Here is a 16,018-nt window from a genome sequence, read left to right as displayed (position 1 = left end):
TCTTATGAATTTAGAAATACTACTATTCCTACCTCTTATACTATTGTGTGCAAATGCAATGCCCAGCTGCCTGAAACTGTTAAGTGCATTGCCTATCCTAAAGAAAACCTTCCCCTTAAAAGGTCTGCTTTAGGCTTTAACATAAGAACAGCCATACTGGGTCAGACCAAAGGTCCATCCAGCCTAGTGTCCTGTCTACCGACAATGGCCAATGCCAGGTGCCCCAGAGGGAGTGAACCTAACAGGCAATGATCAAGTGATCTCTCTCCTGCCATCCATCTCCATCCTCTGACAAACAGAGGCTAGGGACACCATTCCTTACCCATCCTGGCTAATAGCCATTAATGGACTTAACCGCTATGAATTTATCTAGTTCTCTTTTAAATGCCATTATATATATGTTACAGTTTCCATACCCATCCAGAGGAATAAGAAAGTTTACAGATGTTGTTTCAATCTGTGTAGGACACTGTTACATTGGTTCATATGAAGAGCACTACCTCCTATACCAAAAGAGCTAGAAATGGAAATTTAAGTTTGAAAATGAAAACTTGCACTGTGCAGACTCAATCTATCACAGGGGCCAACTAAACACATCAAGCAGGCAAAGTTTGACATCCCTGCTTCAGAACGCTGGTAAATTTAAATTAAACCTGTGGATATACTGCTTCATTTTTCCTGTTCAGATGTACAATAGGGTGGCAACAGAGTTTTTCAAGGATTTTCTAACCTCTTCTGGGACTCTCATGATTGAAGAGAATGCCATTCACAGCAAAGAGATTGTAGGCCTCCCTGAAGTTCACCACAATCCAGTAGGCATACAGTTTGGCTGCTCCTACAAAAATAAATTTAAATATTACATATACAATCACACACACACACAGTGAGAGAAATGCATTTCTTTACAGAAAGATGAACTAGAGTTTGATTAATTCTCTCAGTGTGTCATATTTCACCATAAAAAAAAAGCCAGCCCAATAAACAGCAACTGAATGAGAAAACACTCCTTTCTGTAAAGCCATAGTCCTGGCTAGGAAGTGTTAAGGCACCTTTCACTTGTTTTCCTATGCACACTCAAGCACAGCACTTTTTTTTTTTTTTACAATATAATTAACACAGTCAGAGCGCGTGAAATATGCCATTGTGGTGACCTCTGCTAATAAAAAAAGTTACTTTGGGGGAATAAAAGAAAATCTGGTGCCTTAACACTTAAATTGATTTGAAACTTTATCACTATAGTCTTCTATGCACATTACTTTAATAAGTGTTTAAGTTAGTTCATGAGAGAGCTCTTGGGAAATTTTCATTTAGGCAACAAAAAATATGAAACCTTATCAATTCGGTGCTATCTTACACCTCTTCACTAAGAAGGAATCACCCCTCCCTCTCACCCGTTTAAAGAGTTCTCTGTTCCAGGTCTGAATGAACAAGGTTTGTAAAGTGAGATAGTAATTTCCAACCCTCAGGCAATGGCAGCAAATACTTTTTTATTTAGTAATTTATAAAGGTATGCTTCTGAACATGTCTAGTCACTTTTGTTCTATCTTTATTTTAATCTCATACCCAAATGACTTCAGCCCTGAGACATGAGGAACAGAGTGGGCGCAGGCGCACACACACGAACACTCACCATATGGAGATCTGGGATAAAAAGGGGTAGTCTCCTTTTGTGGTATTTCTTGAACTTTCCCATAAAGTTCACTGGTTGAGGCTTGGTAGAACTTCACAGAGTGGATAAGGCCACAGGTCTTAACAGCATCAAGAAGCCGTAAAGTGCCAATTCCATCAACATCAGCAGTATATTCTGCTAGGTCAAAAGAAATCTTGGCAAGGGAAAGAGGAAGTAAAACAACGACAGAGATTTACTAAAGGCAACCACAAATGCAACAAGTATACACAACTGATTCACATTTATACCTTGCTAGCAACAGAACCAGCTATATAGATTCAGGCTGATTTCAATTTTTAATTTAGAAAAATATCCAAAATGATTTTTAAAAATACACTGATAATCAAAAACAGACTTCTGCAATTTGACTACAAAATTAAAAAGCAAAAAGAAGCAAAAAAGTCTAAGAGACTGGAAATCTGCTACCAAAGGGCATTCCCATCCCTAGATTATTCCCACTATTCCCAGCAAATGGTGCAGATTTGTGATCCTTCCTTCTCCTTTAGTCCATGTTTTGACAAACAAACAGTGATGACATTTAAATTACTATTATTGGGTATCTGAACTATTACTCCATTGAAAAACAAGGTAGTTCACGCTTTTCAGATATATTGTTTCAGGCTCTCTGCAGATTCAGGCAGAAAAAAAGGTCAATCATTTCACACTTTTAAGTGTTTTTTTTCCTGCAATCATAAGAACTAGAGATTTAGGGCTTCTCTGCATAGCAACTGGAACTAAAGTAACCAAGTCAAATGTAAGCAACATCTCTAATTACTTTGGTGCAAGCCTAATTTTTAACAACATAAATTATGGAGAGGAAATAAACAATTTTGTGACAAATTGATTTTAAAACATAGCAGCTGCTTGAAACTTTTCAGGGCTTTGAAAGGTAAAGGAATGTAAGTAGCATAAATAAATATATTTATCATGTCTCTCCAATTTATCACATGGATACCATCTTCAAATATATGAGGTGTATATATGAAATAAATTACAAAACACCCCTTGACTGCAATGGGGCCAGAATTTCCTGCATAATATATATTATTTCTACTGTATTCCCAGATGACAATTCTTGCTCATATGCAAGCCATAGCAGACTATCGTACATGTCAATTGTAAGTGTACCTCAGGTGAGCTCAGATGAGAACAAGTCTTTTCTAAAAAATATCCCAAATTACAAATTCTCTGTCCAAAGTGAACACTGAGCCTATAGTAACAATACTAGAAACTGATCTCACTGGTCTATGCACAGACCAAATGCACAATGCAAGCTTTTCCCTATTCCTTGAGAATGACCTCAATCTTCACCTGAAAAAATCACTCTTGAGGGTGTGAGGTAATTCTGCCTCCATGTTTGCCCAGTCCAGAGTGTCTCTTGATCAGAAACTGACAGCTTTGTGTGCATTTGGTGTTTTTGTAATGTGGGCTATTGTTCACTAGGGACTGAGCTCAAACCACTAAACTCATTTCAATTAGGACTGCAGGTTAGACTAGAATGGCAGCCGTGAAAGTGAAAAATGTGTGCTTGATCGGCTAAACATTCCAACTCCAATAATGTATCCTAAGACACTTTACACAGCACAGGGGGAGTAATGGCTTGCATGTAAATAACTGGATAACTTCTTAATATGGGACATATTTTTTGTGACTTCATTCTGGCACTATAGAAGACAGAGCTTTATAAGAGAAAAACTGATTATGTAGACAGATTTGCAAATGAATCAGATCACAGAAAATTCAGGGTTTGTTCAATATCAAATTATCTACCTTTCCCTTATACATACTGGTTCTATGAAGCCAAATAAAGATTACAGATTAAAAAAAAAAATCTAAGCCCTCTCCAAGTAAGAGCTTTCAAAGAAAAGAATCTACAGTGACTGGTCAACATTTAAAGTGCATCTAGATCAGTGGGTCTTAGTATACACCCATTTACCCCATTCATGAAGCAAAAAGGACAATGATTTGCAAAAACATACTGAACCTGCCTTCCTACCAAAATTTGGCTAAGACTGCAATCAAAATAAAGAAGAGAAGATAGAAGGATTAAGAGCTACTCCATCCCAAAAGGTCCTGGAAGATGAAGTGAGAGAACTCCTCGATCATTGGCAGAAGGCTAGAACCAAACACTGAGATCTACAATTCCTAAAAGAAAAACCTTAGGGCCAAATCTTACAGAGTGCTGAGCACCCTCAGCTGCCATGGTGTTCAGCACCTTGCATGTTTGGTTCCAGAAAAATTTAAGAACTCTTATTCCTTCTTATGTGCAAATGATTCAATCCTGCCAGGTTCTGAGTGCCTTCAGCTCCCACTGATTTCAATGTGAGAGCTCAGATGATCACAGGAAGACGGCTGTCAGGTTCCAGCAAATACTAGTAATCCGATGACAGTTCTAAATTTTCAAATATAAAATGGTACAAGATTTATCCATATTCTAAATAAAATGTTTCCTAAAATCAAGTTGCATAGATGCATTAGTTGGAACACTTCTGATATCATGTGACCGAATGGCACAAAATAACCATGGCAAGTCACATGATGACCCTCTTTTATATCCAACTCAATACAGATAATCAGTTTTATATAGTAGTTTGCTACATTTTGAATGTGTAATTTTTATTGTAATTGCCAGCTTCAATCTTTACAAAAGAACTGTATATTACAGGGCAATATTTCAGATATGATGTTTCCCAATTAATAGTTCAAAACCAAGCGCAGCAAGGTCTTTAATAAGATTTATGCTTACTGAAAGCTATCTAAATGAAAACATATGGGACTTTTACCCTCCAAAAGAACACATTCCTATCATATCTGTGATTACTGTATACAGGCATACAGACTTACTGGTACTTGCTTCTGACCACTGTGTCATCAGTGATGGTCATTTATGAAAATATATGCTAACTTTGCACACTTAGATAGGTTTAACTTTGTAAGATACTTCATTTCTGCTCTGTCACTAAGAACAATTAAAAGGATGGACTAGAAGCACAATAACATTTAGCACTTGAACAAAAACAACAGGTTAGAATGGTAACATTCTGAAACCACTCGTGGAACACAAATAATGTTCTGAAGTTTAATCTGTTTTCACAATTGTTTCTCCATAAGATATAGTTATTTATTAGAATAGATGAATATGGTAAATGCTTAATGGTTTATTAAAGGATGGAAATGTAAAACAAAGGGAGAAAACAGGATACGTTAACGTTTAAATGATGCATCTCTCATTACTGAAGTAAAATATAATGCTATTAGTAATACTGAGCTGAAAATCACTACACTGTTGAAGAGTTCATAGTACTTTATTCAATTTTACCAGAGTAAGAAATATTTCTCTCAGTGTCACAAAGCTTCCAGAAAGGTTTACCTGAGAAGCAAATCATAAGGAAAGGAAAGGAAGATTGCTGGTAAATGTTTCAAGGTTCAGAAGGGAGCCACAGTAGTTACTTTCTGTGGGTGTTCCTTCAAATCACTAGTTTGCTTTGAATAATCAAGTGTGCTTTCCATTGCCAATAAAAGCACTAGGATCACTTATACTATCTTAATAACAAAAACTGTTCAACTCCTTAGGAATAGGCATTTAAGCATAACATTCCAGCTGCTAAATGTAACACAGAATATGAGTCAAACATTCCTATAAAGGCTTAATACACTGAAAAAAGCAAAATTATAAGGATTTCAACAAATGGAAAGATTTTTCACAAATCAGGGAGAAAAATATCTACCTCTCTAGAAAGCCTTCAAGGAACGGTATGAGAGAACATGACCAGATTCCTCTCAAGTTCTGAACCATTCAGAAGGTGATTGCAAATTTTAAAAGTTTTTCTCACCAGCATGCTTCCACAATAAAAAGCAGTAGGATGGAAGATTGCAAATAAAAGTATAATACAGTACTAGAAAAATCATAAATGAAAAGACAATAGACAGCCATTTTGTCCTCTTAATAGTCACAACTAACACAAGAGAAATTCAGAATATTGTTCCAGCAAGAGAACTAGAGATGGGAATCAGTAACAGGAGAGCTAATAAACAAACATTTGTATCAATCATGTCACCTTTTTCTGATTAAAAAAGAGTTACACCACCCTCACTCAAGCTGAGTAGTATCTTATTCCTGAAGCAGACATTTTGATATCAGGAGTAAGGTATTTCCCACCATCAATAAATGTGGCAGAATCAGATGAAAATGTAATTTGCCCAGCAAGGGAACAAGGAATTTGAATAATAAAGACACATTTCTGCTACTCACACTTTCAGTGAGTAGACCTCACTGGCACAAATAGTCCCATTAAAGTCAATGTGACACTTAACATGAGTACAAGTTTCAGAGTGGTAGCTGTGTTAGTCTGTATCAGCAGAAAGAACAAGGAATCCTTGTGGCACCTTAGAGTCTAATAAATTTATTTGGGCATAAAATTGGGTTTTAGCCCACAAAAGCTTATGCTCAAATTTGTCGGTTTCTAAGGTGCCACAAGGACTCCTCACTGTTTTAAAATGAGTAAGGGCTGCAGACTACAAGTGAAATCCTGATCCCGTAGAAGTCAATGGGAGTTTTGCCACTGACTTCAGAGGTGTCAGGCTTTCACCCTCAGGCCCGAACTGAGAAGATCACAGTCCAAGCTATCTGTTGTTTGGTGATCTTAAGTGCAAAGTACAATTACTACTCTATAAAAATAATAACCTATTGTAAACTACTATAAACATTACTTTAGGGCTCAGTTCACCCCTATGTGAGAAGCAGCAGCACAACTAATCTGGAACAGGCTTACACTAATCATATGAGGAGATACTTAAATTTAACCATATTCATTTTTATTTTTTTAAAAACACAAGTGCAAATTAGTTAGTAAACCAAGTTTAGTTGACTTATGGCTTCCTATCTCCAATCATATGCTGATCAGGCTGCCACTCACTGTTGCAGAGAACAAGGTGTTTTATGGCAGAAATGCATTTCTTAACCTGAAGAAAATGACAAGCAGAAAAAATAAGCATCCAACTCCTCTCCATCCTCATCCTCCAAATACACAAACAGTATTAGGGCCCTACATCAGTTTTTTGTTTGTTTGTTCTTCTGGGACACATTTAACCTTTATCCCCCCTCAACTTCTCAGGGTTAATCTGCCAGTGGCAAAAAACTGTGAGAGGTTGTTTTTATTTTTTAAAAAAGAAGAGTAATTTCCTGGTAGTATTTTCCCCTAAGAATATATGAATCATGCAAGATTCTAGTCTAAGGGGTTGGCAACAAACCAATCTTTGTAGGTTGAATTGGAAAGTTAGAAAAGGCAAGGGTTCAAACTTCAGCTGAGACAAGTTTAGGTTCAATGCAGTTGGGGCCTGAGTTCTATTCTTTTCTACATAGGTTCTTATACCACCCTCATCACCCTAGTATCTAAACATCCTTCCAGTAATGCATTAGGCAATGTGACTAATACTGGTTACATGTAGTTTGTTCTCCCTCTCATGCTCTCCTCAGAGAACTGTATGTGTAGCAGAATGTTTTGTTGATCAGAGGTGTGAGCATGCGTGGCATGTGGATGTTAGAGATGGCAAGGTCAAAGAAACATGCCTGGCACTTCTAGTGAAAGGTGGTGAGGTTTGCAATGGTCCTTAGTTCCTGTGGGAATTAATTTCATAGTCTCAGAACAGCTCCAGAGAAATCCGACTCCCAACAGATGAGCTTTACCCGAATGGTAGAAAGTTCCATTGTCCCATAGGAGCAAAACTGTTGACTAAGATCTTCATCCCAAAGCTTTAGTCGATTTTTTACATATCATGGACCCAATCCATTGAGCACCTTGACAATAAGGACCATGTGTTTCAGTATTCTATGGAGGGCAATACAGGGAGTGGAGGACAGAACTGATGTGCTCGCCATACCCTATGTTGCTGAGGAGATATGTTGCAGTGCCCTGTATGAGCTGCAGTATCCTAAGCGCTGAAGGTTTTATGTCCAAGTGTATTGCATTGCTGTAGTCGGGATGAAAAGTGATGAAGGAAAAGTGATGAAGGTGTGGTGGCTCCTTTCTACACTCAGTAATTTGGTTGGCTGGTAGTTGAAAGAGTCTCTGACATAATTTAGAACAGCCTAAGGTGGCTTTTGAAGGTATGGGTGTCCGCAGCATGCTCAGCGCAGATGAAATGTTCAGAGGTTTTTAGCAGTATGCTCCTCTGTGTATGTTCAAATGGTGATTTTTTTCATGGTTTATAACTTGGCCAATCTAGCCAAATTTTCATGGAGACAGTACAAGGCACCTCTCTGACTCCAAGACCATCCCCTCGACAAATTTCAAGATCTTGCTCCAAACCTCTGAGGTGATAGAGGTCTTCAAAGAAACAGCAAGAGAAACGGGTTAGTATTGTTAAAACTACCTATTTTCCCCTTGCCTCTTTGGGTGCACTCTTTTTATTAAATCTTTAGCAGACAAAAATTCAATGTGAGGCAGAGTAAGCATGGAAAAATTTAGCCTGAGAAGTTAAAGTCTGACAGTTATAAAAGCAAACTGAAAACAGGGGATTATAACTGGAACTGTCAGGCAACTTTAATAATAGAGGTTCTCTAAGAGAGCCCCCTGCATTACTGCAGGTGTATTTAGGAGCCTAGATCACCTCCCCCCTACACACACACTCTTCACTGGTGTCTTTGAAGCAATCTATTGACAGAGATCTGACAGTTGAAAAAATGTGCTGTCTAGAAAAGCCACTGACTGCCAGTTATTTTCAAGTTTCAACATCACTCTTCTTCACTAGAGTATTAGTTGCCTCTCAGAATTATTTTAAACAAAGGCTTCATTGGCTCTATAAAATATTTGAGTCATCTCAGAATATTTTTTTTAAGAAAAGCAGTAAGTTGTGACTGTCAGCTTTTTATAATGTTTAAGCTTAAACAAGCGGCATTATTTGAATAGGAAACAGTAGATACTAGTCACTGAGATTGCAAGCTAAGGCCTGATCCTGTGAGCTAATTGTCACAGAGGGAGTTGAGAGATGCTCAGCACCAATCTGGAGGCACACATCTTTTCACAAGATCAGGTTCCACCTACCTTTGCCATTCATCATCTCTCCTCCTCAGAAGAGCTTCATATAATGGAATGTTCAGATCTGATAGCAATAAAATGCTGAAGAGGAGGAGGAAGAGGAGGAGGGATATCATAGAACATGAGATTTAGAATGACCATAAACCTTTGTCACAAAAATGTAACCTCTCCATTAGTTTTGCTTATCTTCCCATCCATTCATTATTAATTTGATGGAATTGGGAGTCGACAGGGTTATGTGATGCAAGGAATTTATCTTGTAGAACAATCTCCAACCAAGTGTTCAAAGAAGCTTGAGTTTCAAATTACAGAAAGGTTTTTTTTAAAAACTTAGGAAAAAAATGTTTTGGGGGAGTTTTTAAACCATTTTCTAACTGGATATTTAGAGCATATCTGTGTTTACCTTACACTGCTAAAACACAATAAGCATGTAGCAAAGCTAGGAAGGGTTTTGAAATGTTGTAACTTCAATGATTAGTGACACTATAATACTCTGAAAGTTTTCTTACATAGTGAAATCCAGCTGTGCCAGAAGCTTTAAACACTATTCAAAAAAGGCTAAAGGGGCGACTTGCAGAGTCACTAGAGAACATTAGAAAGGAAGATGTAAAAAGATAGCCAATTCATTTTACTTTATATGTGCCAGGGGAATAAAGGACCATGAATAAAACGTGAGAGGGAAAGAGTCATTTTGGAAATTTTCCTTCAATGTTTTTTAAAAAAACAACACACATCTCCATGGATAAAGGAATTGTTTTAAAAATGCTCATTAAAGTTAGAAACAGGCATTATTATAATATTTTTTTCTATCTCGTAGGGTATGACATTCTTCCACAATCCCTCCTGTGACCCCTGGATGCTTTCAAAACATGAAGCAAGAATGTTTTTATACATGAAATCATGAAAACTCCATCAAAATGCAGAAAACAAAAAAGTTTACTACACCATTTTTTGGAGCCCTGCTATTGAAGGCAAGTTGGATTGTTGCTTTTAATTCAACTGAAGGATACAGGTTACCAATTCCATTCCTCTCTAAACAATCATCCCTTTAATCCACCTATTATGAAATAACCTAACAAAAATGCTCCCAAAGTGCTTGACTCAGTTTTTTCATAAACTTCAAAAAGAGGTTAATCTCTTCTGTTTACTGGGAGATTTAAAAGCCATAAGATCATCTTTTCAAGAATATTTTTACACTGTAATCAACTGATTAGTCTATTGTGATAATAGTTTAATAACGGTCCAAAATTCACAATAAAGGGTTTAATATGGGGGTAAATACAGCAAAGCAGATTGCTGATTGTGTTTTCTGTAAGTTACTCAGGCAAAACAGTTTCCTTGCTGTCCTATTAATATATACGGAAGACATTTGCATTGCAATGGGTTGGCAGAATCATTTCCTTATTCAGCCTGTTAGCGGTGTTGAAATTATGTTTGGAAATGCTGATAGTCGTAGCTTGTCAGTCCACCCCCCATATATAAAGGAGGTGAGCATGGCTCACTGGGCTGGGGAAACAAGGCTGTGAGAGAGAATGTGAAGTGAAATGAAATGTAGCTCTTTTTACTTTAATAGTCCTATGCCAGTGTTTGTCCATAAATGCTCCAAACAAGAGGTTAGATTCTGGTTGGCCTCTCTGAGGATGTGCAAAGGTGGCAAAAGTGCCAGGAGAAATCCATTCCCTTTGTGCTCCTGCACAGGAGCTGGCCAGAATCCCAGTTGGAAGTGTAGTTCCTGCTTGCTCAAGATCCCCTCCATGAACAACCTCCCTCCCTCCCTCCCACAAAATTGCCAGACTTGGATTATATGCTGCATCCTCTTAAAGGACAGTACAACAGCTATGCTATCTGGAAGCTAAAATTTCTCCAGAGAGTGCAGTTACTGCATGGCCCCTCCAGACATCCTCTGCACACATACCTTTTCCAGGCCAAGTTTGCAGGTACTGCCAGAAGTTCTTTTTTAATCAGTGATCTATTTAAAGTGAAATTATATATTTTTTTGTCACTGATCACTTAAGAAAATTACCGTTTGGGCTGCAATTTCTCATGCTTATTGACCTTGTTTTGGAAAGTTCAAAAAAGAGAGTCTATCCAACTGTTTCTCAGTTACATAACAAATGTGAAAAAAGTATCTCCTCCAGTGAAAAATGGCTTTAAAAACAAATAAAATTCCATATTTTGCTTGTATGTAGCCTTGAATATAGATTCTTGCCCTTTTTGTGGATGAAGACATTTGGTTCAGAAACAAATAAAATGTACTGAACAGATGCAGAATTTCTAGACCAGGTCATCTCTCAAATAGAAATCAACGAACATCTTCAATACTGGCATTTACAAATTATTAGAACTTGATGAAAACTGGAAACCATTTTCAAACAACACTTTTTGTGTGATTTTTCCTCCTCATTTCTGGGTGAAATTCCATTGACTAAAATTTTCTGACTAGCTCTCCAAATGACCTCTTGTTTTGTCATTTAAAAAAAAAAACAATAAATCTGTACAGCAGTTGAGAGTCTAAAAAAATGACAGATATTAAAACTGGAAGATAACTGGCAGTGTGTTCCCCTGCCCCCAAATTTCAATGCATCCTCAATTTTGTAAACCTACACTGAAGTGTGATGCTCTGAAACCTTCCAGATGTTTTCTACTGAATGAACAGAAATGAGAGGAGGGTGAATTGGGCGATCTTTGAAATGGAGAGTCTTTTTATGTGCCCTGAAGTAAAGTTACCCCTTGCACCCCTCACTGTGCATCAGCCATTACAATTTCACAACAAAAACAAGTGTCTCCTATAAGAATTAATCCTTCTGTGCCTCTCTTCCCTGTCTCTAAAATGGGGATGATAGTGCTTCCCTACCTCATAGGGATGTTGTGAGGTGTATATATACTATAGAAACAAGGGGACACATAAAGTAGCTTTGATAGACAGTCAGACCCTAAATACACTTGAGCCAATCATTAAATTTAAAAAATTAAGAATGGCTGGGCCTTGAGAGACCTCCCAGAGGGGGGAAAGGAAAGGAAAGGAAAGGAAAAAGGAGTTTCTAGAAATTATGAATCTGTTGTTTACCAGATTGTTGCTTACTCTCAAAAAACTATGAACAAAAAGCAGATCCTCTATTAATTCAATCTGCAGCCTTACAATAGCAGGGTACATGGGGGTGGGGGCATTGCTTGGGCATGGAGAAAGCTGTGTAGGGTACATACTGTATGGGTATGTCTATATTGGTATAAAAAGCTCATGGCTGGCCTGGGTCAGCAGACTCAGGTTTGTGGGGCTTGGGCACTGTCATAAACAGATAGCTAAGAGTTAATGTTATTTTACCTGGAAAGGAGTAACCTGAAACACCTGACCAGAGGACCAATCAGAAAACAAGACTTTTTCAAATCTGGGTGGAGGGAAGTTTGTGTGTGAGTCCTTTGTTCTTGGCCTTCTGCCTGTATTCTCTCGGCTATGAGAGGATTTTTCTGCCTCCTGCTTTTCTAATCTTCTGTTTCCAAGTTGTAAGTACTAAGATAGGAAGACCATAGGTTTGTTTTTTTTTGTATTTACATGTGTGTAGTTGCTGGAATGTGTTAAATTGTATTCTTTGTGGATAAGGTTGTTCATTCATATTTTTTTAAGCAATTGACCCTGTATTTGTCATCTTAATACAGAGAGACCATTTTTATGTATTTTTCTTTCTTTTTACATAAAGCTTTCTTTTTAAGACCTGTTGGAGTTTTTCTTTAGTGGGGAACTGCAGGGAATTGAGTCTGTAGCTCACCAGGGAATTGGTGGGAGGAAGAAGTCAGGGGGAAATCTGTGTGTGTTAGATTTACTAGCCTGATTTTGCATTCCCTCTGGGTGAGGGAGGGAGAGGAGAGATTAGCTCTCTCTCAGTACCTATTTCCAGGACTGGAAATAGGGAGGGTGGAATCCCTCTGTTTAGCTTGCTTCTGTATATCTCTCCAGGAACCCAGGGAGGGAACACCTGGAGGGGGAAAGGGAAATGGTTTATTCCCCTTTGTTGTGAGACTCAAGGAATTTGGGTCTTGGGGTCCCCAGGGAAGGTTGTTGGGGGGACCAGAGTGCCCCAAAACACTCTAATTTTTTGGGTGGTGGCAGCTTTACCAGGTCCAAGCTGGTAACTAAGCTTGGAGGTTTTCATGCTAACACCCACATTTTGGACGCTAAGGTCCAAATCTGGGAAATATGTTATGACAGGCACCAAGGCTGAAAAACTGGTATAGACATTCAGGCTCAAGTTACAGCTCCTACTCTGGGACCCTAAGGGGGTGAAAGGCCCTAGAGCTCAGGATCCAGCCTGAGCCCAAACGTCTGCCCTGCAATTTTTAGCCCCGCAGTCCAAGTCTCACAAGCCCGAGTCAGCTGACTCGGGCCAGGTCTTTTATCCCTGTGTAGATGTACGCTTAAGAGTTAGGCATGTTTTTATGCACCTAAGCAATGCCTCTCCATCTACATTGGTATTTATACCCATGCTAGGGAGCGCATGTAGTGTAGCATTATATAGCATTTTGTACATTCAGGCACAGTTCTCATTGACTTCATGTGCACCTGTGAATGCTCAGCACTTCTGTAAATCAGAACCCAGGGTCTCAAGTCAGGCATCGAGAAAATGAAGAACACACAATTAGTTACCACTTCTAAAAAGCATGGTTTAAGTGACTTGCCCAGAAACTCTGTGGCAGAAGCACGGCTAGAATCCAGTTCTCCAGGGCACCAAGACCAGCACTTCTTTTCCTGGCATTCCCTGATGCATTCACTACACACCTCTCAACTTCTGAAATGGATGAGGCAGGAGTCCTGCAGACAACATTCTCTTTCACTGCAGACCAATTCCTCCTCAGAGCAGACCCATTCTGTGCATGGAATGAGGCAATCTTAATTCTGACATTTCCTAACTTCTGAGTGCTAGACTTTGCAATCTAAATATTGCCCTTTTCATTTATTTTTTTAAAATTAATTTCTAAGGCTTTCCAAAAGCAAACGGAAAAAACAGAAAGTCCATAATGTGGCACGATATTGGCATATGGGTCCCCAGAAGGTTTGGAACCTTTATATCTACCACACAGATCTCTGCAACTTGAGCTAATGGAATAAATATCAGCAATACAGCGGGTTGGGTGAGAGAGAAGCTTTTGAGCCACACAGAGTCCTTTTTCTCTCACCAACAGAAGTTGGGCCAATAAAAGATATTACCTCACCCACCTTCTCTCGCTAATATCCTGGGACCAGCATCGCTACAACTACACTGCATACAGCAGTACAGGCTGAAATCCTTGAGGTGAAACAGTAGCATTGGGGGTTTCACAGCCGAGCAATGGTGAGACTGGAATCTTGGATTCCATTCCACGCTCTGGAGAGGAGTGTGCTCTAGTGGGCACAGATTCTGCCCACTTTCTCAAGCTTGACCTCTTCTGCTCCTTCTCCCTAGACTTATCCCTTTCCCAGGTTTGCTTCTGTCCCATCTCTGAGTCCTCATCCCAGTCACCTTCTCCCCAGTCCCAGTCACCGTTCTTCAGGCCTCTCATCCCAGGCACAGTCTCCTTGCCAGTCCTAGCCTTCCCCTCTGGACACTCCATCATTGCCTCTGTTTTCTCACACATTCCCAGTACGAATCTCTTTGCCCAGCCATTCTCATTTTCTTCATCTCAGTTCCCCATCCAACCTGTCCCTCCCTCCCATCCCCATCTTCCAGTCACAGCTACACCTTCACCAACCCCACTGGCTCCTAGTCCCAGGCTCTTCATTCATTCTCAGTGTCACCCCCCAACTTGACTCCTTGACCAATCTTTTTGAACAGCTAGTCCAAACTCCCTTCCTCCCCACCACACTGTGACTCCTTTTCAGATCTGTTTTCCCTTCTATCCATCTTCTTCCCCTGTTCCACTAGTATGCAAACAAAGGCCACCTCCCTGTCCAATTTCAGATCCCTGTTCCAACACACTGGGGTGCTAGAGCATTGCACAAGGAAAAAGGTCACCAGAATTTATTAACATGGGCAAAAACATGCCCCTTCATTCCCCGCCCCCTCCACCCCCGATGTTGTTCTCAGAAACAGCTGAACTATTTTGGCTGAAATTTTTCCAAAAAAATTTAGCTTGAGACAGGCAGAAGTTTCACCCTGAGCTTTTAAAATTTGGCAAAGCAACTGAGAACATGATCTTGTAAATGCTAGGCAACTTTAATAACATGCAGTGCTACCAGCCCCACCTATAATGCACACAGACAGACACAGTATTCTTATATTTGACAAGTTAATGAATAATTTTAAGCTTAAAATATTTTTAGCATCCTTTAATGTAGCAACTGCTTTGTTGGAGTGGAATAGTAAGCCTACGAAAGAGGCTTTCAGTGTTTTGGGAAAGGAAACAAACTTATTTAATGTTTCTGTGACTTGGTTTCCACATCTGTAAAATGGGGATAATAATCCTTACATGCCTTAAAGGGCAAGGCTTCATTCATTACTGCATGTAGGATGCTATAGAAGATATTTGCTATGAAAGACAGTAACAAAGTGCACTGCACTCTTACAATCCTCATTGCTATCGCTGCAGTTTCAATGTGATTATGCTCAAATGCAAAATGCTTACATTTTCTCCAGCTGTATACTTTCTGGAAGATGACTGCTGTTCTTTCTATGTGAAAGCGAGCACCTCTGTGAACTCAGTAGCAACCCCCTCACAAAATTCTCCATTTAATGAAATTATCTGACTCAGAGGGATGTGGGTCAGTAACCAGAAATCTGTAGGATGAACCAGATAATCCATGTGGGCTTGACAGGTATGGGGGTGAGGGAGGAGGACAGTTTTCAGGGATAAGACCCATTTGTTAAACACTTGTGTTTAATTTTTTTTTTAACTGAACAAGGATGACACCAGTCTCATAAAATAAATCAAAAAATGTCAGATCTGCAGCTGGCATCTGATTTGCCTTTAACAGGAATTTTTTAAGTTATTATTCTGAAAATTTAAGTTGCTCCACCACAATTCACACATAAGAAGATAGGCACTCATTTAAAAAGCTGTGTTTCAACTTTGACACTTGTGAGGTGTAACCTGAAATCACAGAAGAACATTATAAGGGATGTGTGTACTCCAACCAGTTTCACCCCTGAGTCCCTTTTTCATCGATCACCATGTTCTAACAAACATTAAGGAAATAGGAATAATAGCTTCCTTTCATTTGAACATTAAGATACAGAATTCGGGAAACAGTTGGAGGTAGAAATGGTACGCCACTTATGTAGCTTTCAGAATAGTAACAAAAGACCATAACATTTTGGGGTTATTTCCCTCTAGTTTCATGGAC

General features: G+C 39.0%; 1 protein-coding gene across 1 annotated transcript in view; it reads right to left on the bottom strand.

Annotated features, from left to right (window-relative positions):
* Positions 1-16,018, bottom strand: part of GMDS (GDP-mannose 4,6-dehydratase) — a 547,433-nt gene that overhangs the window by 316,070 nt on the left and 215,345 nt on the right. The window contains exons 5-6 of the mRNA XM_030552293.1: positions 1,631-1,823; positions 731-835 (exon numbers count right to left, since the gene is read on the bottom strand). Of these exons, the coding sequence (XP_030408153.1) occupies positions 731-835; positions 1,631-1,823 (298 nt within the window). The remainder of the gene's footprint in view (positions 1-730; positions 836-1,630; positions 1,824-16,018) is intronic.

This window comes from Gopherus evgoodei, chromosome 2 (assembly GCF_007399415.2).
Source record: "Gopherus evgoodei ecotype Sinaloan lineage chromosome 2, rGopEvg1_v1.p, whole genome shotgun sequence".
NCBI lineage: Eukaryota > Metazoa > Chordata > Testudines > Testudinidae > Gopherus > Gopherus evgoodei.
Note: the sequence above shows the minus strand (reverse complement) of the source record. Positions and strands in the feature narration are given on the sequence as shown.